General features: G+C 44.6%; 1 protein-coding gene across 2 annotated transcripts in view; it reads right to left on the minus strand.

The window, feature by feature from the left end:
* Positions 1–27,769, minus strand: part of ptprn2 (protein tyrosine phosphatase receptor type N2) — a 1,029,555-nt gene that overhangs the window by 892,757 nt on the left and 109,029 nt on the right. For both annotated transcript variants that reach the window (XM_078537232.1, XM_078537231.1), the window contains exon 2: positions 10,122–10,172. In XM_078537232.1, coding sequence (XP_078393358.1) covers positions 10,122–10,172 — 51 coding nt within the window. The remainder of the gene's footprint in view (positions 1–10,121; positions 10,173–27,769) is intronic.

The raw sequence follows: 27,769 nt of genomic DNA on the forward strand, positions 1-27,769 counted from the left end.
ATTGTCTATCTGAATCTGATTGATTTTATGAGCAAGTTGGAGGAACTGTTGTTTTTCTGAAAAAAGAGGCATGTTGTTGAAGCTTTTCGTCTTGCACTCATCAGGACAGATTCACAAGAAAACCAAACCTCAAAGGGAACAACAATTTATACTGCATGAGAAGAGGGTGCTGATTGGTTGGCAAGTGGGCTCTGATTGGTAGAAGCATTGCCATGGAGAATGCACCAGGAAATAGTCAAGACTATTTGCAACCTGACCACATATTGTGACCACATACTTCCAAGCCAAGCTTGGAAAACGGAGGAACATAGGAACACGACTACTTATTTTAGCCACCTCAGCCTGCTCCACCATTCAATTAGGTCATGGTTGAATTGTAGTCCATTTACCCACTTCAGCTCCATATCATTTGATGCTATTACCTAACAAAAATGTATTGATCTCAGTCATGAAAGCTCCAATTATCCCAGGACCCAAAAACTTAAGGGACAGAAAATTCCAGGTTTCTACTAACATTTTTACTAACGTTTGTGTGAAGAATTGCTGCCTGATTCCCCTCTTAAATGACTTCGCTCTAATTTTAAGATTATGTCCCCCTCTTCTAGATTCCCCCGTCAGAGAAAACAGCTTCTCCAAATCGATGCTATTGAATTTTTCTAACATTTTAAACACCTTGATCAGATCACCACTTAAAATCTTCTAATTTCAAGGACATAAAATATAAATTTATAGAACCTGACCTCATATTCAAAACCTTTTAGCCCCAATATCATTCTGCAGTATCTGCTCAGAAGAAACTGTGGCCCCATCTGCAATGATATCATTGCTGAGAGCTCTCACATTCCATGGAAATTCCAATACTGTGTTACTCAAAGGAATATTGCTGTTTCTTCTGTTTCTGTGCTGCTTTGCAGTGAAAATAGGCTTATTATACAGAAAATATAAACAACAACCTTTCATAAGGGACAGCAGACCTCATTCACAGTACAATGTAAACTGATATAATGAGTCACAATCATTTCAATTTCTGCCTGTGCGCTGTAAGTTCAGTTAGTCTCGACCTTGTTCCAGGCAGAGGACCATAACAGATAGCAGCGTCCAATTCAGTATTAGATTGGCAGTCTCATTCAAAGCCACCTGAGAATGGCTGCTGTTCCACCGTTCTATTAGATCATGGCTGATTTGTACCTCAATTTCTTTGCTCCATATTCTTTAATAGCTTTAACTTCACAAAAAAAAAATCCATCAATCTCAGTGCTCAAAATTTCAATTGGCCACCTTTTGGGGCAGCAATTCTAGGTTTTCACAAACCGTTGTGAAAATATGTGCTTCCTGATTTCACTCCTAAGATGCCTTGTTCCAAAGCTTCCTTGTTTTTTAACTCACCAGAGGAAGTTGTTTCTCTGTATTAAATCCCTTTATTATTTAAACCACCTCCATTTACTCTCTACTCAACCTTCTAATCTCAAGGGAATACAAACCAAGTTGATACAGGATGTCTCATAATCTGACCTTTTCTGTCCAGGCGTCATTCTACGAATCAGTGCAGCACTACTTCCAAGGTAAAAGCTGAGGTTGACCCTTAAAACTGAACCTTATTCAAGATGGCGTCTGACCAAGGCTCTGTACAACTAAAGCGTCACTTTCTCACTTTTGTATTTCAACCTCACTGAGGTAAAACACCTGACATTCTATCAGCCTTTTTGATTACATTTTGTACCTGTGCAAGGGATTCCCTTTCAGATGGTACAGCTGCCACACTTTGCTGCAGTTGACAACTTTGCAACCAGTCATGCCATACCCGATCTTTTCTTGTTGAGAAATGTAGAGCAGGATTTTCACGGCTCCAGAGTGGAAGTCTGGGAGGTGGAGGGGGCTGGGAAAATGGAAGGGAGCCGCATGAGAGCTCCATGAAGCAGTCCTGCTGAAAGGGAGGTTTCTCACCAGTAGGTCCAGATGCGGAATGTCTGACACTATTAGGATTGATTCTTTGGGTACATGGTCCCACATCATGCGAGGAGGCCACATGAAGGCTCCATGTACCAAAGGGCCGGGCCATGGGCAGGGAAGGACGTCCCCACAGCCTAACGGGATATCTGGAGGGGCCTGCCTGCCAGACCCTTTTGAGTTTTGCTTCATCAGCACCCTCCTCTCCCAATGGGCCTGTTGAGGCTCTGAAGCTGCTGGTCCTCCAATTGGGCCGGCAGTATCGGCAGCCCGTCCGCCATCCTTAACTGGGCCGCAAGCCAGAGGTGGCCAATTAGGAGGCTGCCTCTGGTAAAATAACTGAGCTGGTCCTGCTGTCGGCAAGTGCTGGCTCGGGATTCGCATTTGGGCCCAACCTTCGAGTCCCGAAACCTGTTGAAAAATCCTGCCCCAAATTTCTGATTTGCTTTGTCTTCTCTTTTCAATATTACTGATGTTTAGCACTGTTGGCCTTCCTTGACACTTCACCAAGGATTTCCAATAGATATGGGGAGATGGTAAAGTTGTGGTAATGTCACTGGACTGGTAACCCAGAGACCCAGTTTAATGCTCTGGGGGACATGGGTTCAAACCCCACCATGGTAGCTGGTGGAATTTAAATTCAATTAATAAATCTGGAATATAAAGCTAGTCTCATGACAACTACCATTAATTGTTGTAAAAACCTAACTGGTTCACTAATGTCCGGTAGGGAAGGAAATCTGCCACCCTTACCTGGCCTGGCTGACATGTGACTCCAGGCCCACAGCAATAGGGTTGACAGTTAACTGCCCTCTGAAATGGCCAAGCAAGCCACTCAGTTCAAGGGGAAATTAGGGATGGGCGACAAATGCTGGCCTTGCCAGCGACGCCGACATCCCATGAAAAGAATAAAGAAGAAAAATAAAACAGGTAATGTTTACAGTGGAGGGTCGATGTGGTGCAAGCATTGCTCCATCTTTTAACACAAGAATACAATAATATTCTTCAGCTTCCAGAATATGAAATTCACTTCAAGCTTGTGATGGTGTTAGTTGGAAGAAGAATATTGGAGATCTTTACTTTTCAACATAGTGCATTACACTCTTTTACACTCAAATGAGAGAAGATAAGAGATCGTGGGCCACGTGGAATTGGGCTTTTCTGAATGGTAGTAGAAATAAATCCATGAACTTGTTTAATTTTAAATGGGTTAATTTGTCAGTTTCAATTAACGCAAACAGGATCCCACCTTTGTTTAAATAGCACACAAAGGAATTTCACACAAATGTAACACTAATATTACACAACACAATTTCAAGGCAATAGTTTCCTGCTACAGCAATGGGAATAAGATGTTACTGATTCTGTACAAATTGGTTAGCAGCGGTACTCAGTATGTTTTCCTTGTGAGTAATGTGAAATCGTTTATCACAGCAATTTTTTTCTCAAAAAATGGTGCTGCTTCCTTTGAAACAACAGTCACATTCTCAAGATAAAAAGCTCCTATTGTTCTTTAAGTCCATATTATAAAGTAACCTTTGGAAGGAATTGATTAGCCTTTAGCTGGCTCACCAATGTTTTTGTTCTCTGCACATTTGTCAGGCCTACAGTAAATTCTATAGCTGAAGTTACTGGTGCCTTTTGGATTCTCACCTTTGATTACTTCATCAGAAATTTGCTCCAGTCTATGACCAACAACACTTAAAAATAAGCTTGGTCAGGGGTCTAAACCACAACCAGTTTTTGAACGGTGTGTGTGCTGTGATTGAGTGTGAAGGCGAAGCCAGCAAGTTACAGCGAAAGAAGAATGTTGTATTAGCAGTGCTGATGATCCTGTTAAAATTTGGTTAAGCGGCTGAAATCTTGTTAATCACAGGTGCCCATTTTTCAATCGAAAAATTAAAGTTTCACCGACCTAGTATCATTGAATGGCTACAACACAGGAGGCCACTCGGCCCATCGTGTCCAGGGCAGCTCTCTGCAAGAGCATTTCATCTCGCCCCACCACCACACTACCACCCCTCCCCCCACCTTTTCCCCGCAGCCATGCAATTTGTTTCTCTTCAGATAATGTTCCAATTCTCTTTTGAAAGCCAGGATTGAATGTGCTTCCCCCACACTCTCAGGCAGTGCATTCCAGATCCAAACCACTCACAAAAAAGATTTTCCTCATGTCGCTATTGCTTCTTTTGCCTTAAATCAGTTTTCCCTAGTTCTCAAACCCTCCACCAATGGGAACAGGATTCCCCTATCCACTCTTTCCAGATGCCTCATGATATTGACTACTTCTATCAAATTTCCACTCAACCTTCTCTTCAAGGGGAACAGCCCCAGCTTCTCCAAACTATCCTGAATGCTTAGGTTCCTCATCACTGGAAGCATTCTCGTGAATCTTTTCTGCACCCTCTCTAATAACTTCCCATCCTTCCTGTAGCTTGGTGCCCCGAACTGAGCGCTATACTCTAGATAAGGCCGAACCAGTGTTTTGTACAGTTTATTATACCATCCTTGCTTTTGTACTCTATACTCTGTAAGATAAGCTGGGCTCATTTCCAACCAGAATGGTCTGCATCAAAATCTGCTAGCAGCAGTCTTCAAGTGATTTTAGCCTGAAGTAGTGAGCACTCTGGAGAAATCATCTCTTACTGACAATCGGTGCTGCCCCATTCTGTGTGACAGTCAGACATCAGAAACTACTACACCATGCAAAGGTTATTATCCAGCTGAACATAGGATATTTAGCAGATCCCCTAATCACAGAATAAGTCAACTATACTGAGATGTTTCAAATCCTGGACAAGCGCTTTCTAAATTTTTTTTACCAATTACAATTGCTTCTTCCATTTTCAATAGAATGTCTCAATGGTTACATCTCGTACTGAATCTCATCCATATCCATTACATTTGACCAGTGACATTATCCAACACTGCAGCTGATAAGAAAACAAACATCACTTTGGCATAAAAATTTAAGGGCAAGCCTCCACTCCAAGTGTTCAGCAAGTCTTTTACTTGTGTCAAACAGTTCCATGTGATGCCATAATCCACTGTAAAATCTTGACTTGTATAATGAAGATGGGACCAAATTAATTCAGTTTATCATCATAATGAAAATGGTACTTATCCTTCAGGTTGCTCTTCTTATCTCAAAGACAGCATCAAGTTTAAGGACATTTAGCATTTGAAAATCAATTGCAATATTTTAATAAGAGCATGTCATTTGTTTTCAAACAATTTCTTCTTTTAACTTTTTGCTGGTATATAAAGGGATTCTATGATCCAACAACCCTCTGTGGAGTTCACTCAGATACTGCATCTTGAGAAATCGCCAGGGCAGTACCCATGGCTTTTCATTTTTGTTCTCAGGATGTGGCCAACAAGACTGCATTTACTGCTCAAAAATAGCATTAAGAGATTACAGGGATAGGGAGGGGTGAGGTCATGGAAGAATCAAAGAGCAAGAAAGGGAATTTTAAAATCAATGCCTTGCTTAACCAGGAACCATTGTAGATAAGCAAGCCAGGGAGTGACGGGCGAACAGGATTTAATGCGAGTTAAGGTACAGGGAGCAGGGTTTTGGATAAGTTCAGGATTTTAGTGGGTAGAACGTGGGAGACTGGCTAGGAATGTGTTGGAATAGTCAAGCGTAGAGGTAACAAAGGCATGGATAAGGGTTTCTGTAGCAAATGAGCTGGGGCAGGGCTGGGGTTGGGAGATGCTGCAGAAGTGGAAGTTGCGGTCTTAGTGTTGGCAACAATATGTGGTCAGGTTCAGCCTCACACAGTTGCCAGAGGGGTGGAGTCGTGGCTAGAGAACAGAGTTTGTGGTAGGGAATAACATGGATGTTCCAAATATTTAACTTGAGAAAATTTCTACATTGGCCAGTACTCAATGCCAGATAAGCAGTGTAACAACTTAAAGGCAGTGGAGGGGTTGAGAGAGGTGGTGGTAGGGCGGGGTGTCATCAGGGTCCATGTGGAAACCGATGCTGTCTTTGCAAGTCATGTCATCAAAGGGCAGCACATCAATGAGAAGTAAACCACCAAACCATGCTGAATTTAGATATCTCATGGAATGAACGTGGGTTAATTAAGGAAAGCCAGCATGGATTTGTTAAATCACAAATCCTCTTTAACTAGCTTGCTGGAGTTTTTTGATGAGTTAAGGCTGTTGATATGCTGTAGATGGATTTCCGAAAGGCATTTGATACAATGTTGCACAAGTGACTTGTGAGCAAAGTTATAGCTCATAGAATGAAAGGGACGGTAGCAACATGAATATGAAATTGGCTGAGTAAGAAGAAACAGAAAATAATGGTTTATGGATGTTTTTCAGACTGGAGGAAGGTTTGTAGTGGAGTTCCCCAGGGGTTGGTGTTAGGGTCCCTGCTCTCCCTGATGTACAGTAATGAGCTACACTTTGGTGCACAGGGTACAATTTCAAAATTTGCATATGAAACGAAACTTGGAAGCATTGTGAACTGTGAGGGGGGACAGTGTAGAACTTCGAAAGGACATGGGCAGGTTGGTGGAATGGAATTCCCTTCCTAACAGCTCTGTGGGTGTACCTACACCACATGAACTGCAGCAGTTCAAGAAGGCAGTTCACTACCACCTTCTCAAGGGCAATTAGGAATAGGTAATAAATGCTGGCCTAGCCAGCAATGCCCATGAATTTTAAGAAATGGCAGATGAAATTTAATGCAGAGATGTGTGAAGTGGTTCATTTTGGGAGGAGGAATACAGACAGTCAACATAAAATAAAGAGTACAATTCTAAAGGGGGTACTGGGGCAATAAGGCCTGGGTGTATATGTGCGAACTCATTGAAGGTGAGAGGACAGGTTGAGAAAGCGGTTAATAAAGTGTACAGCATCCTAAGCTTTATTAATAGGTGTGTAGAGTTGCTCTGGGAGTCCTCAAAATCGACTTCAGCCCCCATGAAGTCTCATGGCATCAGGTTGAACATGGGCAAGGAAACCTCCTGTTGATTATCAAGTACCAACCCCACCCACACCCCCCCACTCTCAGCTGATGAATCAGTACTCCTCCATGTTGAACACCACTTGGCGGAAGCACTGAGGGTGGCAAGGGCACAGAATGTACTCTGGGTGGGGGACTTCAACATCCATCGCCAACAGTGGCTCAGTAGTACCACGACAGACCAAGCTGGCCGAGTCCTAAAGAACATAGTTCCTGGTGCTGAGGGAACCAACAAGAGGGGAAAACATACTTGACAGATCTAGCAACTCAAGACTGGGCATCCATGAGGTGCTGTGGGCCATCAGCAGTAGCAGAATTATACTCGTACACAATCTGTAGCCTCATGGCCGGCATATCCCCCAGTCTCCAGTGCCACCAAGCCAGGGGATCAACACAGTTCAATGAAGAGTGCAGGAAGGCATACCAGGAGCAGCAACAGGCATACCTAAAAATGAGGTGTCAACCTGGTGAAGCCACAACACAGGACTACTTGCATGCCAAGCAGCATAAACAGCAAGTGATAGACAGAGCTAAGCGATTCCACAACCAACGGATCAGGTCTAAGCTCTGCAGTCCTGCCACATACAGCTGTGAAAGGTGATGGACAATTAAACAACTCACTGAAGGAGGAGGCTCCTCAAATATCTCCATCCTCAGTGATGGAGAAGCCCAGCACAGCAGTGCAAAAGATAAGGCTGAAGCATTCGCAACAATCTTCAGCCAGAAGTGCAGAGTGGATGATCCATCTAGGCCTCCTCCAGACATCCCCACCATTGCAGATGCCAGTCTTCAACCAATTCAATTTACTCCACGTGATATCAAGAAATGGCTGAAGGCACTGGATACTGCAAAGGCTATGGGCCCTGACAATATTCTGGCAACAGTACTGAAGACTTGTGCTCCAGAACTTGCCACGCCCCTAGCCAAGCTGTTCCAGTACAGCCACAACACTGGCATCTATCTAGCTATGTGGAAAGTTGCCCAGGTATGTCCTGTACACAAAAAGCAGGACAAATCCGACCCGGCCAATTACCACCCCATCAGTCTACTCTCATCATCAATAAAGTGATGGAAGGGGTCTTCAACTGTGCTATCAAGCGGCACTTGTTTAGCAATAACCTGCTGACTGACGCTTAGTTAAGGTTCTGCCAGGGTCACTCAGCTTCTGACCTCATTCCATCATTGGTTCAAGCATGACCAAAAGAGCTGAATGCCAGAGGTGAGGCAAGAGTGACTGCCCTTTACATCAAAGCAGCGTTTGACCGAGTATGGCATCAAACAGCTCTAGCAAAACTGGAATCAATGGGAAGCAGGGGGGAAACTCTCTGCTGGCTGGAGTCATACCTAGCACAAAGGAAAAAGGTTGTGGTTGTTGGAGGTCAATCATCTCAGTCCCAGGACATCACTGCAGGAGTTCCTCAGGGTAGTGTTCTAGGCCCAACCATCTTCAGCTGCTTCATCAATGATTTTCCTTTCATCATAAGGTCAGAAGTGGGGATGTTCGCTGATGATTGAACAATATTCAGCGCCATTCACAACGCCTCAGATACCATGTCCAAATGAGCAAGACAATATCCGGGCTTGGGCCGACAAGTAACATTCACGTCACACAAGTGCCAGGCAATGACCTTCTCCAACAAGAGAGAATCTAACCATCGCCACTTGACATTCCATGGCATTACCATTGCTGAATCCCCCAATATCAACATGCTAGGGGATATAACAGACCAGAAACTGAACTGGACTAGCCATATAAATACTATGACTATAAGAGCAGGTCAAAGGCTAGGAATCCTGCGATGAGTAACTCACCTCCTGACTCCCCAAAGCCTGTCCACCATCAACAAGGCGCAACTCAGGAGTGATGGAATACTCCTCCCTTGCCTGGATGAGTGCAGCTCCAAAGATACTTAAGCTTGACACCATCCAGGACAAAGCAGCCCGCTTGATTGGCATCACATCCACAAACATTCACTCCCTCCACCAAATCACGTACAGTAGTAGCAGTGTGTACCATCTACAAGATGCACTGCTCCTTTGGCAGCACCTTCCAAACTCACAACCACTACCATCTAGAAGGACAAGGGCAGCAGACACTTGGGAATACCACCACCTAGAAGTTCCCCTCCAAGCCACTCACCATCTTGAATTGGAAATGTATCGCCGTTCCTTCACTGTTGCTGGGTCAAAATCCTGGAACTCCCTTCATAACAGCACTGTGGGTGTACCTACACCACAAGGACTGCAGCGGTTCAAGAAGGCAGCTCACTACCACCTTCTCAAGTGCAATTAGGGATGGACAATAAATGCTGGCGTAGCCAGCCATGTCCGCATCTGTAAACAAATTAAAAGAGAGGCAAGGAGGGTATATTAAACTTGTATAGAACACTGGTTCGGCCTCAACTGGAGTATTGTGTCCAATTCTGGGGACACCCTTTAGGAAAGATGTGAAGGCATTAGAGATGGTGTAGAAAAGATTCATGATAATGCTTCCAGGAATGAAGGATTTCAGTTATGTGGGCAGATTGGAGAAAATGGGGTTGCTCTCCTTACAGAAGGGAATGTTAAGAGGGCATTTGATAGAGATATTCAAAATAATGAGGGATCTAGACAGAATAGATAGGGACAAATAGTCCGCATTGACGGAGGGACCGAGAAATAGAGGGCACAGATTCAAAGTAATTGGCAAAAAAAGCAATGGAGGCACGAGGAAAAACTTTCTCGCAGTGAGAGTGCGGTGGAGGCAGGTTTAATCAAGTCGCTTAAGAGGGAATTGGATTATTACCTGAAAAAGAAAAATGTTCAGGGCTACGAGGCGAAGGTCAGGGAGTGGCACTAGATAAATTGCTCCTTTGGACAGCAGTGCAGATACAATGAGCTGAATGGCCTCTTTCTGTGCTGTAACCATTCTATGATCCTGTGATGACAAGCCAGGGATCAAACCTGGGATCTCCCTGATCTGCACAGCTCGATTCCTCAGTGGATGTACTTACCGAGCTACTGAGGATGCGTGGCTTGTTTCTAATATACAACCAAAACTACATGGGTCATTGTGAAAGCTGCAACAATAGATTCAGTAAGTAAACACACAGCAATCTGTGGCTGGCAATTATCACGGAAACTCATCAATTTAACAGCAGCATTCTGGCATCCGCAAGTACAAACAACCTCATAAGGTGTAGAAATTACTCACCATTTACACAAATCTCATAGGATTTGCACACATCAGCTTCAAACAAGCAGCCTGCAAGAGAACAGAAGTAAATCTATTACAAATACAATTAAATGCAGAGAGACTAGCTTCCAAATAGCTTCGGAGATAAGCATATTTGTTAAATATAATTTCCAACATGCATCAATTTAAACTGTGCATGACTGAGTAACATTTTTGACTGCCTTTTCCTTTGGACCGCCTATTTTCCTTTTCCCAGTTTTCTCCACCCTCTCTTGTCGTGCAGAGACAGTGGGCCGAATTTTTCCATTCCGTAGGAGCTGTTTAGGAGGCAGGGGGCAAAGGTGGAAAAGAACACATTGGGTCGGCTAATTCACTGCCTACAAGGGTAGTGGAAGCAGAGATGATCAATGATTTTAAAAGGAAACTGGGTGGCCACTTGAGGGGAATAAACTTGCAGAGCTGCGATGATAGATCGGAGAACTGGGATTGAGGGGATTGCTCTAGAGAGACCCAGCATGGTCTCAATAGACAGAATGTGCCGTTATGACTCTATATCTCTCTATGACCGGGATGGGGGAGCACGGGGGTGTTGGGAGGTGGAATGGGTTTGAGGTAGAAGATCAGCCATGCTTGTATTGAATGGCAGAGCGGGCTTGAGGGACCGAATGCTCCTATTTCTTATGTGCTATCCAACGTGCCCCGCCTCCAAGCAATCTGGCCAGAAGCACGGTGTGGCAGCAGCTATCCATCGAGCAGCTGCAGGTGGTCAATTAACCCCATTATTGGCCAATTGGACAGATGCTTCCACGGTCACCGGGATTTCCCGACGGCAGTTCAGGTCTTTTCCACTGAGGCCGGGGCCTGTCATTTAACTTGAGGCGGCCTCCCAGCAGCAGGCTAGGAGCTGGCCATCAACACTTCCTGTCCATCACCCCAGGATGACCCCGTTGGGATATGACGGCCACACCCATGGCCAGTAGCCAACCTGTGGAGGGGGGCTCCTCTCCTCACTTGGCCTGGCAGCTGTGGCCATGAGGCACTTAAACTTTTTGTAATTCTGCAGACAGCAATTCCATTTGGAGGTGCCCTTGCAGTCACCTGCCTGTCTCAGCAGTGCCCACCTCCCCCAGTGAAGCTGCCCAGCCAATATGCATCAACTGTTTTGGGAGATGTTTCAGACATTATGATATTTAAAGTCTAATGGTTAAGACTGCTGACACTCAATAAGTACAAGACCCTCCCCACCCACCCCCACCACATCCAGCAGAATCCTTTCATCCTGACAGCCAAAGCTGGAACTGAACACAGGTTCAAGGGAGAAAAGGCCAGTCGACCACTTCATCCCTGAGAAATCTTTAAATCTAAGCGTACAACAGGTCAGATGATGTTCCGAACACCAGAGGCAGAATTTAGCCCTTGTCGGGCGGGCTCGGAGGGGGAGGTCGGGCCCGTGATTGAGGCAGGAAGGTGATTTCACACTGGCGGCCCAATTAAGGCCTGCCCAGCATGAAATGCAAGCGGCAGTGCTCAGCGCTGCCTGTGCGGGTGGGGGGGGGGAGGAGGGCGAGCATGGTGTGCGCGAACTTAACATGTACCCCAATGCGCACTTGAGAACCTCCCTGAGGCACAGGAAATCTCATAAAAAATAATAAAGATATGAAAAATGTAAAACATGTCCCCTCATGTGACTCTTCTGTCACATGAGCAGGGACAAATTATTAATTAAATTTTAAATGTTTTACTTTTACGAGTGGGATGAGGTTTCCTAAAGCAAATAAAAATAAAGGCTGCTTGGACTTTTCGCCTGCCCACTACCGCAAGGTTGGACAGGCAGCGAAAAATGTCAGTCAATTGAGGCTTTAATGGCCTTAACAGGCCTTTTAACTGTCGGCAGGCACGCTGCTGATTCCCGCGCGCTCCCGCCGACCGGAATATCGCGCGATATTTATAAATATATAAATAATATTTAAATAAATAAATATCAGGACGCTTGCCCGACACCAACCCCTGTCAGTTTACGCTCGAGCGGGTCGGGCACGCGCTCGTCCATTGACGTAAAAATTTTGCCCCAGAACTTTTCTGACCAGCTTCTTCTGAGAACCTCGACTCAGGCTGCTTTCCAAGATTGGATGAGAGATTCAGGGAAACAGGTGAACGTTACAAAGGCCAAGATTTTCACTCCCGGGTAGGGTGTGCAGAGTCGGGACAATTCCCAGCCCCGTGAACCCGACCTGGGAAAAAGAGGCTCAGAAGGTCGGATCTTCGTTCTGGGGGAGGGGTGGGGAGCAGGCTGGATTAGGAGTCGGGCCTGCCATCCCCAGAACAAGTGTGGAGGCTGCCGGGTCTGAAGGCGGGCTTGGCGGAAGGCCTGCCTCTGTGCACCGGCACTTTGTTTAAGCGATTAATAATGGACAAAACAAAAAACAGCCCCCGAGCCCCCATCCCTCACAGACTTCACCCCCCCACCGCCCCCCCCCCCTCCCCCACCGAACACATTCCCCATGCCTCATCCATGCCAACCCATCCCATGTCATGCCCCCCGGCCACGCTCTATGGCCCCTCATATACCCCCAATGCCACTTTATGTACCTCTACCCATCCCGTAGGGCCCTGCTTACCTCCAATGCCCGTCTACCCGCCCCAATGGCCCCTCATGCACCTATACCAACCTATGTACCAAACCTCACACTCATCCCCATGGCCCTTTATTGAACCTGTGCAAACTTACTGCAAACACATGCCAACCCATGTCCTGCACCCACCACCCTTCCCCCCTCCAAGCCAACTCACATAGTAGCCAACATGGGCAAACTTCAGGAGCCATACTGACATAAAGTAAAGTTATGTGTCTATTGATGATTCCAATATTTTAAAAAAACACCTTCATGGAAAAAAATCAATACATTGGCATTCCTTCAACTAATCTCTTATGAAAACAAACATTTGGCTTAAATACTTGATATATTATGTAAACAAACATTTCTATTCTATAACCACTTGGAGTTGTCAATCAAACTGCTCACTTAACATGCACCCCGCTGTGATAATATTAGGTTGTAAAATCGGTCATGCAGCACAAATCCTACAATGATGGCACTCAGGCTTATGTCAACAGACAAAGTGAAATATCAAGCACTTGTGGTTTTTTAAACTCCACACTTTTATTGTTTTAAAGCCTAGCAGAGTTAAATCCTTTGACAGCTTTGACAGTTCCAATGAGCTTAGATAGTTCCAATGAATCTTGACAGTTCTTTGACAGCTCTTTGACAGCTTTGACAATTCTTTGACAGCTTGACAGTTTATGCACTTTTTAATGCACAATCAAGTCTACTTTTAACAATCCGAAAAGAGCACCTGAACTCTCCCAAAGGGCACCTTACCTCTCCCAATGGGCACTTGACCTGTCCCAAAGGTATCCTGGTCCCAGATCCAAAGAGGTACCTTACCTCTTGTTAGGAACTAGAGATAGTTTAAGTAAGTTATATTTGCATTTGTGGGTGTTAGGAATGAGTTTTAGCTTTAAGTTTACGTTTAATTTGTATTTCTGTATTTGAAATAACAAATTCTGTATTTGTTAAGAAAGAAAGAGACTTGAGTTTTAGTTTCACTTTGAAAGATGCCTGCAATATAATGAGGTTTTATTACTCTTGAAGGGGAGTTAAAATAAACAAAAGGTAGAAAAATTGGGCTGTTGCCTAGCAACAGGAGGCCCACAAAGATACAGGGAGAAACTAAAAACAGCTTGAGTTCAGTTGGTGATCATGCTCTAAGGTGGAGGAAACAGTTTAAGTCTCTCTCCAGCTGACACAGTAGCAGATCGCTGAGGAAAATAAGTCTAAGAATCTTAGATAAGTTGATCTAAGGTTAAAGTAACAATGGTTATCAAATGAGTTCTGGATCTCAAGGGAGATACCAAATTGTCAGCAGTCTACTGGGAGGGGGAACTGCAGGGAGTAAGTCCTAAAGGAAAAAGAGAGGCCTCAAGAAGCCCTTTAAGTCAAAGGACAAGGACAGGAATTTGGAACAAGATCCTGTTCAGTGGAAGTGAAAGTAAGGAGCAGACAGGAAGGTTCCAAACTTAAAGTGAGAAAGCTGTAGGATGCAGACTTCAAGCAAAATAGGCTTGCGGGAAGCCAGAAGATCCAAAGAGTTAGTCAAAGGTCTGTAATTCTTTACTATGGGTATGTGAAGCAGTGGTATTCTATTGGCACGGCTGAGTCTCAGCCAGAGTACATAGAAGGCAAAGCTTGAATGCCATAGCAATCCAAGGGAGTGGAACATCGGAAGGAGAATTCAAAACCCTGGAGGTGGATCCTTGTGGAAGGCGTCCAAGAAAAGGTGTCATTTGGGAAAAGATTCCAAAGCGGGTTCTTTGATAGTGGAGATTGGAAAACCCTCGTGTGAAAGACAGAATTCCATGTGACCAGTTCTCTCACAGTGTGACAAGCGTCTGGGGGGAGTTGATGAGAGATCCATCGCATCTGTCTGGGTGGCATCTGTCACTTGTTTCAGAGTGTGGTGTGCCTGACCACAGGCCACCTATTGGTTTACGTGGATTGTGTACTTACTGTGAACATTAGAGTATAAGATAATTTTTGTAACTTGTGTTATCCTTACTAATCTTATATATCCGTAAAGGTATAGTTATGGGCGAAGGAGTATTGTAATATCGTTCATCTTTTCTAGTTTAATATATGCTTTATTCTTTTGTTAAAAGTTCGTCAGCTGACTCCTGTGACGCTGTTCAGTAGCTGCCCTCCAAGTTTCTAAACAAAAGAGGAAAGTTAGGATTTATCAAGCTGGGTCCCACCCTGGGATTTGTCTTGCCAGTAGTAAGATCAGTTGGGATCATAGCACTCTCCAAAAGGGTACCTTGGCTATCCAAACGAATCCGCAAGGTTCAGACCTGCTCCTACCAGGTCTAATCTGCACATTTTGGGTTTCAGGCACCTGCCTCACCAAAGTCACAGGAGCGGAGGAAGCTGCTGATTTATATGGGCATCTGCCTCAGTGAACTGTGGAAGTGCTATTTAGAATCCTCATCCTCCCCCCACCCTGTGATAATGGCAGAGGCCATTCAGGGGCAGGACTTCCAGACTCGGGCCTTTGCCGGCATTTTTTGCACAGACAGAAAGCCTCTTCTTCTGCATGAAAATTCAGGCCATAGTATCTAATCTCACCTCTCAGCATAATCCCAGCGCTCTTTGCAGAGAATAAAACACTTTTTTTTATAATGTGCTGATGTATGTTATGTGGGGGCAGGAAAGCTAATTATCTTACCTCATCCGGAAAGAACAAATTAATCCAGGCCACCTTCTTTTCTACATCATTTCGCTTAAAATTGCAGGATACTTGCCTCCACTATTCCATCTGGCGTCACAGTCTTAAGTCAGAGCTTCCTTTAATTGATTCAGCTCCTGCCACAACTCTATCTCCCTCCCACAGCGCTCATCAGATGATGCATACCTTCAGTGCCTTGTTCGACTTTCAAACCTCATATTCTATCAAAAGCACTAAATACAAAAAAGTCATGTTCTTATTTTTAAACCTCTCCCCCTGTTTAACATTGCCCTCCTCCCACCCTACCTCCACTGCCTGTTCCAGGCCTTGCATCTACCTACACCTGTGGAACACTGTCCACCTCCTTAACTTCTTCAATCTGCTATTGATAAAATCCTTATCCATGCTTTCATTAACCTAAGGCTTGACTTCCCAGTGCCTTCCTCATCAGCCGATCGAGCTCAGCTATACACAAGCTCTAACTTGTCCAATTCTCTATCGCCTCACAAACTGCCCTGCACAAACTCTGGTTCACACAAACCCCAAATTGCCACTTTCCATTGACAGTGTCCCAAAGCACTAAATACAAAAAAAAAATCATGTTCTTGTTTTCAAATCTCTCCCACTATGTAAAATTGCCCTCCTCTCACCTGACTTCCATGGTGTTACAACCTTATCCAATGCCCTCTGACTTTCTATGCAATCCCTTCTTGTTGCTCCCCTAGCAGCAGCATAGACTCTGACCACCTGCGAACACTGCTGTTAAACATCTCTGCTTTGCTACTTCTCTCTTTGCCTTTAAAATATTCATTACCTTCACTTCCACCATTCTTTCAAACATATTGGCTAGCTTACCCATTATAACTCGTCATTTATTGTATAAATTGCTGTTCTCAGCCCTTGAATTTGCTTTTTTTACCCATTTCAACATCTGTCCCGTTGCCATGCTGTAGTTGCCATTTTTCACCCAGTACCAGAGCGGCACAGTTTTCAATAAAACAAGAACAAAGTTGACCTAATTTCAGGACTAGACGCAAGGTTGACCTGACCACAAGACCCTGCAACGAGGAGCGTGGTTGGGAACCAAACGCAGTTAATGAATCCCACTTCAGGAAGGGCTACATGGGGACTAAAAGCAATGAAGAGAAATTGTGCTCACTAAGATAATCTGGAAATGAAGGCAATAGGATATTGGTGTTGAGGGAATGTAAAGAGTCTAATAAAAGCAATCAGTTCAGATGCAGCAGAACAAACAAGGCCTGGAGATAAGAAGGAAACAGAGGGGAACAACCCAACAGCTGGAGTTACTATGATCTCCTACTTGATATTCTTGATATTCTTCTTGCCCTTTCCTCCGCACTCCCAGAATACTCCTGCACTGTTCACTATTCCAAAACAGAAAGTCAGCAAGCTTTCTGGTGATACGCTTTTGGCATTGATGCCCCTTAACCAACTCCAATGAGATGCAAAGAAGTGGAATGGACACACTCTTTTGCCTAGAGGGGAACACCTTTATGCATGCCAAGTGTTAGCATTTCATGCTAACTCCAATGTTTTGACAGCGTGACGCATGTGTCAGGCTTTGCTGAGAAAAAGACAGTAGCTGTCAGATGCCTCTCCCCTCAACATCACGCCTACCAGAGCCCTGCCGCTAATAGAAGGGTTCAGCCACCACTTACTGTAGACAGGAATGTTTAAGCTAACCAGAACATTGAGGCGAGAGTGAACAGGGAAGTCGAGATCAAAGAAGGAGTGAGGGAAGAAGCAAATGAAGAAATAAGGATCATTAAGGAGCAGAGGAGGAATGGAGACAATGAAGTAAAGTCAAAAAGGGAATGGGTTGCAGCAAAGGTCAAAATGAAGGGAAAGAAGCTGGGAGTGGTGCCTGGACAGAGAACAAGAGGAGGAGCTGGAATCAGTGCTTTTGAATGAGAGACAAAGGGCAGAGTCTTGTGGCTCTAACAGGGGTCTTGGCTGCAGCTGGCAAGCTGGCCAGACCCTTGGCTCTTTGAGAGACCCACCACATCTTGTTCCACAAGTACTTAAGAAGCCAATGGCTGGCCTTCCCCGAGGATCAATGACCCTCAAGGGTGGAAGTGCCACTTGCTGAGAGCTGCCTTCCAATCAAAGGCACTTCTTCTGTACTCAGCAGTGCCACCAGGGGGAGGTGGTGGTTGCTGCTGGTACTACACCTCCCTGAGGTCTCAGATCAAGGAGCAACCCAGGCACAGGCGAGTGATGGCGGGAAGGGGGCTGCGGGGTGGGGACGCAGGGGATGATGGGTGTTTGACAACAAGGGCAGGGAAGTGGCTTTCAGTGTCACTTTCCTTTCCGACGCCGGGTCCTTCAATCAGGCACTGAGTGCCTTTGAACAAGGGTCAGCGCGTACACCCTCCCCCAGCTCCCACCAGAATCCGCAAGGCATGGATTTGCTTGTCATGCTCCCCAGGAGTCGAGACCCCATCCATCACTGGGTTAATACCAGAGGCAGTGGGATGAGGCCCACCAGTGGCCTTCCCACCAAGGATTTAATCGGGGTGGAGATGGTAAGGTGGCGGGATCCCCACCCACCACCCTCCTGCCTGATTAAATGGTGCCCCCACCTCCAAAATCACCATAGGAGAGGGAAGAGGATACCTCCCATAAAGTGCCAGCATAAATTGAGAAGGGAATGCATGGGAGAATACCATTATTAACCGATGTGTGGAGAGTGAGGTGCAGAAGAATGCCACTATTAACTGAAGCAGTTAGAGAATTGTGGTGGTTGAGGGGAATGGTGGCCTGATTGGTCCACCAATTTCCAAATATCATTTAATTCTTTTTAAAAAGTTAAAAACCTATCAATTGTGCGGCATTTAAGTAAGTGAAATTAACAAAAATGCCTTACGTTTAAAATGAAAATTCATGTTTTCTCAGGCAGTTTGCCTTCATATTCCTCTAAAAATACTGCAGCAATTTTGTGATTTTAACACTTGGATTTTCCTTCATCAGATTTTCTATATTGTGCCTTTTCTATTTTAACATATATCAAAAAATGCTAGGTACATGGACAACTTAAGTTGCAAACCCAATGAAGCTACTTCTTTACATATGTCACAGCTGTATGATCCAGGCTGTTGTTGAGATGTCAGCTTTTGAAGGTCGTATCTGTTTTTTTGAAGCTGTTAATTGTCTTGCTTTTAATAATGATATAAAGGCACCAATCGCTCATTAGGAATTGTGTAAACACGTTGTAGGTTCATTTATTTAAACCAGGCACATGAGAACATATATGTATGGATAGAAAGCTAGAAGACATCAACAGCAGAGCTGTGTCTGCTATGTTCTGTTCACAGGCAAGTGAGGCTGGATTACATGACACACTTCCCTTTTAGTGATAGCATGCTGCCATCCCTTAACGGCATATTACAACATCCCCCTTTCTTTTTAAAGATAAAGATACTCCCCCCTCCAAAGAAGTATAGCTATTTACAATACATGTTCATGTTTAGTTAACATTACGTAAGTGCATAGAGCAGATGGAGCTATGAGTCTCTAAAGCGTAGAGGTAATCTGCTGGTAGGTCCAGATCCTGTAATGGTAACCTTGTCTGGAGGTGTCTTTAATGGCTCACAGTGATCTGTGGGGTTGTCATTCTTGGATGTTGGTCGTGGTCCATCTTGATCTGGATGCAATAGGACTGTATAGTGGTTGATGAACTGGAATGGATCGGATGTGTCCTTGGTTACACCTCACCATTGCACCTTTGTGTATAATCACTTCATAGGACCTTGGATCTGAACAAATCCTTGTCACCTTGGCTGGTTGCCATGAACCTTCTGTGGGATCCTAGATGCAAACCTGTTGTCCCAACTGTAAACTTGGCAATTCTGTACCCGCATTTTTATTGTGCAAGTTGGTCATCTTCATTTGCAGCTTTAAAAGTTGCTCTCTAGTTTATAAGAGAGTAGAATGGGTGAGAGTAGGTAAATTGGTTTGCACTGCTCTGCCAAACATGAGCTTTGCCAGTTGTGGAATAGCTGCACTTAAAGGTGTTGCTCTCAGGTGTAATATTGAAATGTGCACATCTTGCTTGGTTTGAAAATTAAGGATTTCACCACGTGAATCATTCATTTGGCGAGGCCATTAGATCCAAGGTAATGAGGAGAAGAAGTAGTGAGATCAATATTCCATTTCTCACACATATCCTGAAATGGCTTAACAATAAATTGCAGATCATTATCCGTGATGATTTCTCTAGGCACACAGAATAAACTAAAAATAGCAATTAGAGCATGTGCAACAGTTGTACTTGATGTTTTGTGCACTTGTCAAATAATGGGGTACTTGATAAAGCAGTCAGCAATGACAATGAAGTCAGTGCCATGGACATGAAAGAGGTCGGATGCGATTTTAGACCAAGGATGGGTAGGAACTTCATGTGGAAGCAATGATTCTTTGTGCTGACTTGGTAAATGCTCTTGACATGCCTCGCACGTCTTGACGACTTCATTGTCATTGTCCATATCCAGCCAATAGACTGTCTCCCTTCCGAGTCTTCTCATCCAATCCATGCCGATGTGAGACTGATGAAGTCGTTGAAGAATATCAGGTCACAAAGATTCTGGTTATGATGACCTGCCTGCCTTTAAAATTGACTCCCCGGGAGATGCTTAGCTCATCCCAGTCAAAGACCAAAATGATCTTGCATGTTCGTGGACATGCTGAATTGAATTAAGCCATCCTTCAATGATGGTTTTCCACCGTTTCTGTATTGTGGAAGCTTTCGCTATTCCTTCTTGTAGCTGCTGGAATTTGCGTTGCGCTAAATGTGCCAGATTAGTTGACGGACTTGCATTCTCCTGAAAGCTTCCTTAAAACTGCCAATTTTGTTGAAACACTTTTGACATTTAGTTGTTAGGTCGTGAACTGGGCTGATAGGAGTAGTTTCTTAGGTTGATCTGTCTTATGAGATCTGATTCCATGAGGTCACAACATGCCAGTAGACCTAGAATCACTGGGCCTTTAGTCTCCACGATGTAGAATATCTGTGACACCCAGGAGAATTGAGTGACCCTGCACATGAAATTAGTGAACCTTTATATGCCAAAAGTTGCGCAGTAGTAGGTTTCACCATGACTGTGGGTGTGTGTCTTTTGGAACTCACAAGGGCAGTATGTTGGCACTTACCCCTGTGTCAATCTTGGCCAATAACGAGCAGCTGCCATATTTCTTAGCACAGATAATTTGAATCTTGACAAACACTTCTAGATGGTGTGACGGCATGTATGTTTTCCACGAGTTGATGATGTTCATGGCCCTGTGTTCAAGGCCTCCGTCTCGTCATGCGTAACATCATCATTTGCTGGTTTGTCAATCACCTCATGTTTCTGAAGGGATACCAGATGGTCATTCTTACTGCTTAAAGGCACCAGTTGTGTATGGTCTGTTTGGATCAATGCACGGCTTTCTTACTGCATCAGCCTTTGTTCTAGTGCACTGCCGCTGCCAATGGTCCTTTCTGCCATATGCCTTGCAGAATTGCTGGAAAGCTGTGCACGCAGAAGGCCTCATCTTCTACATATCTTGCTAGGTTTAGGTGTTGTAGTGAGTGCGTCAACAATTGGGGTTGTACTAAGGACCCCTGTAAGCTTCGTTGGCCTGCAAGGATCGCTACCTACTTATAGCTCTTTGATGCTATACGTTTTGAACTCTAGTTGATGAATGGAAGTTTAACCTGATTCTGAATCGGTCTTCCAATGTAGACCATATCTTTTGGGGATCCCTTTGCTCTTCTGCTGCTAATCCTGATGTGTTCAGCCTTTGTAGACCTTCATTCCCAATTGCTAGATGAATTTTTATGACTTGCCTGTCTGGTTCAGATACACCTATATCAAGAAACCATAGCTCCGTGTGCTGCTTAAATATTTTGAATTTGGATAATAGGTCAGATGCATCCCAATTCCAACTGAGGAATTTTGTGGACATTTTGACAATATCCTTTTGACCTTCCTCCTTGTTTTATTCAATCTATTGCTCAGCAACTCCTGAGGCCACCTGTTATAATTGCAAACTTCTCTGACCCGATTTTTATGACGGCCTTGTTTGTTCTTTTTGCTTTTGACTCTCCCTTGCTCACTATCGATCTGACCCATACCCTGGTCACTCACCTGTCCCGACTGAGCTAACCCGCTGCTGGTCCTCTCAACAGGATGTCCTACTCGCTGAACTAACAGGCTATAATGCTGTAATCTCACCATGAGGGATCCGTCTGCTTACCAGCTCTTTACTTAATCACCATCTCGGCCCTTGTCCTTAAAGCTTTTCTGTGCAGTCAGCATGCTGCGGATTTAACACTCTCCAAAGCTGAGGCTTCATTGCCAACTGACCAAAATGTCAAGGGTTGTCTCATGCCATATAGCACGGCCTAAGGCTGTTCATGCTGTTGTACCTGTACTTAATCTTGCAGCCAGGCTATTTGACCACCGTTAAACACCATGTTGTGTTTTTATAATGATATCAAGACACCAGTCGCTCATAAGGGATTGAATGAACATGTTGTGGGTTCATTTATTTAAGCTAAGCATGTAAGAACATATAAACATGGGTAGAAAGCTTGGAGACATTAGCAGCAGAGATGTCTGCTGTGTTCTTTTTTTCATTCATTCTCAGGATGTGGGCTTCACTGGCTGGGCCCGCATTTTAATGCCCATCCCTACTTGCCCATGAGAAGGTGGTGGTGAGCTGCCTTCTTGAACCGCTGTAGTCCTTGTGGTGTAGGTACACCCACAGTGCTGTTAGGGAGGGAGTTCCAGGATTTTGACCCAGCAACAGTGAAGAAACGGCAATATATTTTCAAGTTAGGATGGTGTGTGACTTGGAGGGGAACTTCCAGGTGGTGGTGTTCCCATCTATCTGCTGCCATTATCCTTCTAGATGGTAGTGGTCGTGGGTTTGGAAGGTGCTATCAAAGGTGCCTTGGTGAATTCCTGCAGTGCATCTTGTAGATGGTACACACTGCTGCTACTGTGCGTTGGTGGTGGAGGGAGTGAATGGTTGTGGATGCGGTGCCAATCAAGCGAGCTGCTTTGTCCTGGATGGTGTCAAGCTTCTTGAGTGTTGTGGGAGCTGCATTCATCCAGGCAAGGGGAGAGTATGCTATCACACTCCTAACTTGTGCCTTATAGACGGTGGACAGGCTTTGGGGAGTCAGGAGGTGAGTTACTTGTCGCACGATTCCTAGCCTCTGACCTGCTCTTGTAGCCACAGTATATATATAGCTAGTCTAGTTCAGTTTCTGGTCAACGGTAACCCCCAGGATGTTGATAGTGGGGGGTTCAGTGATAGTAACGCCTTTGAACATCAAGAGGCGATGGTTAGAGTCTCTCTTGTTGGAGATGGTCATTGCCTGGCACTTGTGTGGTGCGAATGTTACTTGCCACTTGTCTGCCCAAGCCTGGATACTGTCCAGGTCTTGCTGCCTTTGGACATGGACTGCTTCAGTATCTGAGGAGTCGCAAATGGCACTGAACATTGTGCAATCATCAGCGAACATCCCCACTTCTGACCTTATGATGGAAGGAATGTCATTGATGAAGCAGCTGAAGATGGTTGGGCTGAGGACACTACCCTGAGGAACTCCTGCAGTGATGTCCTGGAGCTGAAATGACTGACCTCCAACAACCACAACCACTTCCTTTGTGCTAGGTATGACTCCAACCAGTGGAAAGTTTTCCCCCTGATTCCCATTGACTCCAGTTTTGTTACAGCTCCTTGATGCCACACTCGGTCAAATGCAGCCTTGATGTCAAGGGCAGTCACTCTCACCTCACCTCGGGAGTTCAGCTCATTTGTCCATGTCTGAACCAAGGCTATAATGAGGTCAGGAGCTGAGTGACTCTGGCAGAACCCAAACTGGGCATCAGTGAGCAGGTTATAGCTAAGCAAGTGCTGCTTGTTAGCACTGTTGATGATCCCTTCCATTACATTACTGATGATTGAGAGTAGACTGATGGGGCAGTAATTGGCTGGGTTTAGGTATGCCTGGTGCTGCCCCTGGCATGCCCTCCTGTACTCTTCATTGAACCAGGGTTAATCCCTTAGCTTGATGGTAATGGTAGAGTGGGGGATATGCCAGGCCATAACGTTACAGATTGTGTTCAAGTACAATTCTGCTGTTGCTGATGGCCCACAGCGCCTCATGGATGCCCAGTCTTGAGTTGCTAGATCTGTTCGAAATCTATCCCATTTAGCACGGTGGTAGTGCCACACAACATGATGGAGGGTATCCTCAATGTGAAGGCGGGACTTTGTCTCCGCAACAACTGTGTGGTGGTCACTCCTACTGATACTGTCATGGACAGATGCATCTGCGGCAGGCAGGTTGGTGAGGATGAGGTCAAATGTGTTTTTCCCTCTTGTTGGTTCCCTCACCACCTGCTGCAGGCCCAGTCTAGCAGCTATGACATTTAGGACTTGACCAGCTCTGTGAGTGGTGGCGCTACCGAGCCACTGTTGGTGATGGACATTGAAATCCCCCGCCCAGAGTACATTCTACGCCCTTGCCACCCTCAGTGCTTCCTCCAAGTGATGTTCAACATGGAGGTGCACTGATTCATCAGCTAAGGGAGGGCTGTACATGGTAATCAGCAGGAGGTTTCCTTGCTCATGTTTGACCTGATGTCATAAGACTTCATGGGGTCCGGAGTCAATGTTGAGGACTCCCAGGGTGACTCCCCACTGACTGTATACCATTGTGCCGCCACCTCTACTGGGCGTGTCCTGTCGGTGGGACAGGGCATACCCAGGGATGGTGATGGCAGTGTCTGCTCACAGGCCAAAGTGAAATTGAGGCTGGATCACATGGCATGCTGCTATCCCTTAAAGGTATATTACAACATGATTATCTTCTACTGATTTCCTAGTTTGTCACTTTACCCCAACTTGACACTTCTACAAGAAGCTGTTTGAGATCACGACTATAATTATGGGCAGGAACATGCACTCTGCCACTCCATGGCATTACTAAGCAAATGCAAGCGCTTCTCCTCATTCTGTGTAAATGCTAAAACTAAGTGCAGGGATATGTTTAAGCCAGTTTCAGCAAAGTGCTGACAGTCTGAGAATTATTTATTGAAATAAAGGGTAACAGTAAAGTTCACTCTGGCTGTGGGATGAAAGAGGCTTTGAGCAGCTGTATGGAAACTCTAATTAGGAACCCTCAATGCAAAGTCAATAAAGAAACCAATTCCTTTTCGCCAAAAATAATCTGAATGCACAAAAATATCTTCAAAAGTTTGACCTCTGACTCAAAAGGAAATCACTCAAACCATGACACATGTGGAACGCCAGAAGCCGCACAGGGCTTCTGAGGCAAGTTTTTTTTTCCCAAATCCCTTGCCTCCCCTGGGTTTCACATAACGCGCAGCAGGTAGTTAAGTGGGCAACTTGATGCCCGGCCTTTACCATTACCACTTTGAACTGGCTACCAGCAAGTGTGGAACAGCAGCCTGGAGCAAAATTCCCTCTCTACGCACAGATGAATAATTGAGATTTGCTGTGGTAACCTGGCACAGTTGGTGGCCCTCTTGCTTCTCAGTCAGGAGATTGTGGATTGAATCGTACTTTAACAGTTGAGCTCAAATGAGACTGAGAAAGTGAGGCAACAGGTGGACATAAAAAAGTCCATGCCACTCTTTTGAAGGAGGGCAGAGGAGTTATCTCCAGTATCCTGACCAATATTTACCCCTCAATCAATACAACGTCACAAGAACAGGTTATCTCGTGTTATGATCCTGGACCAGATTGCTAAAGCTTTGATACAATCTGGCTAGGGACCAATAACCTTTTGCTTAAGTAGACAAAATTTGAGATCCCAGGTATTTGCTAAGAGAATAAAGTCACGAGATTCCACAGTTTTTGAACAGATAAAATGAACTTTATTGTACAAAGTCTGAAACACATGGCAGAAGCATTGAGGGAAACAATGGCAAAGAATGTACTACTGGGTTGGGGGATCCAAAGCAACCACCAGGAACGACCCTGTGCTACTGATCAGGTTGTGTAGCTCCAGAAGGGCACAAAACCTGGATTGGGCTTGTGTTAATTGGTGTAATCTTCCGATTATGTTCTCACCAATCTATCTGTTGTAGACACATCCGTCCATGAAAGAAGTGATCACAGATCGTCAAATTAAAATTGTCACTGAGAGGGTGGGAAACATGTTAAGAGAAATTTCTTTAGGCAGGTTTGTTAGAATGTCAAATGCTTGCCACAGGAAATAGCTAAGTCAGAGACTTTTGCATCTTTGAAAGAAAAAGTAGCTGAACAGCTGAAGCACAGGAAGATATTGAACTATAGGGGGAAAGCAGGGCGGTAAGATTACCTGGAATGCTCTAGCAAAGAGCCAACACAGGTCTGATGGCCAAATAGCCTCCATCGGTGTTGTAAACCTCTTAAGATTTTGCTTTTGGTAAATTATTTTCAAAAGAAACTAGTCACATTGGAACAGAATTCATAAAAAGCTCCACAATTGGGTAATGACCAGCACATTCTATTTTCACCAGTTTAATAGAATAGATTATGTAAACCCAAAACAATACTCTCAGGTATTCCCAGGCAGCAAGATAAGGAGGTAGAGAGAGAGGGTTGTCAAGGGCAAATTTAGAGCAGATGTCAGGATGTATTTCTTTGCACACTGGCTGATCAATAACTAAAATGTTGAACCAAAAGAAAATGGGGATGGTAATCTAGGAGGATGACAGTAAATGGGGTAGAAGGCCTATTCATCCAAACCTACTCTACGATTATGTATCCTCTAGGAGCTGGGTTTCTTTCGACTCAGGCTGGCAGGAATGTAATCAACAAATTGACAATCTTATTAGCAGGGAGCGAAAAGCAGAAAATTTAATTTTGTGCAATAGGACACTTCCTTGGTTTGGAGCTAAGGCATATTGTTATTGGACATAGAACCAGGGGGAGTTTTTACACAGTGCCTGATCGCTCTGTATTTTACACTGCATGGTTGACATAGACACTTCATGCTCCAAATAAAAAGTAATTGCGTTTCAGCAGTGGCCAATCTCCCCTTGTGGAGCGCAAAAATTTCATAAACATAACAGGAGACGCACAGGAAAATGTTAAAACAGAGAAGTTTCACAAATGTAAAGTGCTGTAAAGTGGTCTTTCCTTCATCACTGTATTCATGTAAACAGTGCGTAATTTGTGTCTGAGATCACACTCCACCATAGCTTCAGTCTGTTGCACAGCATGATGTTACTGGAGCACATTTGGTACGGAACTACCACTTGTTCATTAAAGAATCTAGTCTAATGTTTAATTCAAGTATTATAAATAAAGAAAGTTAATGCATATTAATTTACATGGAGCAATACAGCACTCAAGTTTCTTTTGCTCCCAGTCGGCACCCAAAGGTTATTGGACATTTCATTGCAGCACTCCTGTTAGCAGTTCTGTTAATGGTAATGAAAAATTCCCTGTAGTTCTCCTGTATTTGCATGTGGATACCTAACCATCATTTTCAAATTTCAACTGCAGTAACATTCACCAACTTGAGCTTTGGCCCATTGATTTTCATGGGACAGAAATTCTACAGTGGACAGTGGCAGCAGTGTGTGCCATTTACAAGATGCACTGCAGCGACTCACCAAGGCTCCTTTGACAGTACCTTCCAAACCCATGACCTCTACCACCTAGAAGGACAAGGGCAGCAGATGCATGGGAACACCACCATATGCAAGTTCCTCTCCAAGTCACACACCATCCTGACCTGGAAATATATCACCGTTCCTCCACTGTTGCTGGGGCAAAATCCTGAAACTCCCTCCCTAACATCACTGTGGATGTACTTACACCACATGGGTTGCCGCGCATCAAGAAGGCAGCTCACCACCACCTTCTCAAGGGCAATTAGGGATGGGCAATAAAGGCTGGCTTAGCCAGCGACACCCACATCCCTTGTACAAATAAATAAAAAGCTCTGGAATTTCCTCGCTAAACTTCTCTGCCTCTCTGTTCTTCTTTAAACCAATCTGTTCTTTATGTGGCTTAGTGTCAACACTCCTGTGAAGCGTTTTAGGTTGTTTTACTATGTTAGAGGCACAAATTCTTGTTTTGACCTCCCTGTCATGGTCGCTAACCACTTAGCCACCTCTTGAACTTCCTTGGTCCATATGGCTGTTCCATATAGTGGAATTCCATTGGTCACATCTTGCACGCTATAGTAAACACAATCATTGCCATCTCTGAAAGACAGATAGCTTTTCCAGTAAAACAAATACAGGTGTTAGATCCTGACTTTGTGCAATAGTGTAAAATGAGTGATAGTTTCGCATATCTCCCAATTTTTATTTCCATCAACTTCAATGAAGGATGGGTTGCCAACTCGC

This window comes from Cetorhinus maximus, chromosome 3 (genome assembly GCF_964194155.1).
Source record: "Cetorhinus maximus chromosome 3, sCetMax3.hap1.1, whole genome shotgun sequence".
In the NCBI taxonomy this organism is placed as follows: Eukaryota; Metazoa; Chordata; class Chondrichthyes; order Lamniformes; family Cetorhinidae; genus Cetorhinus; species Cetorhinus maximus.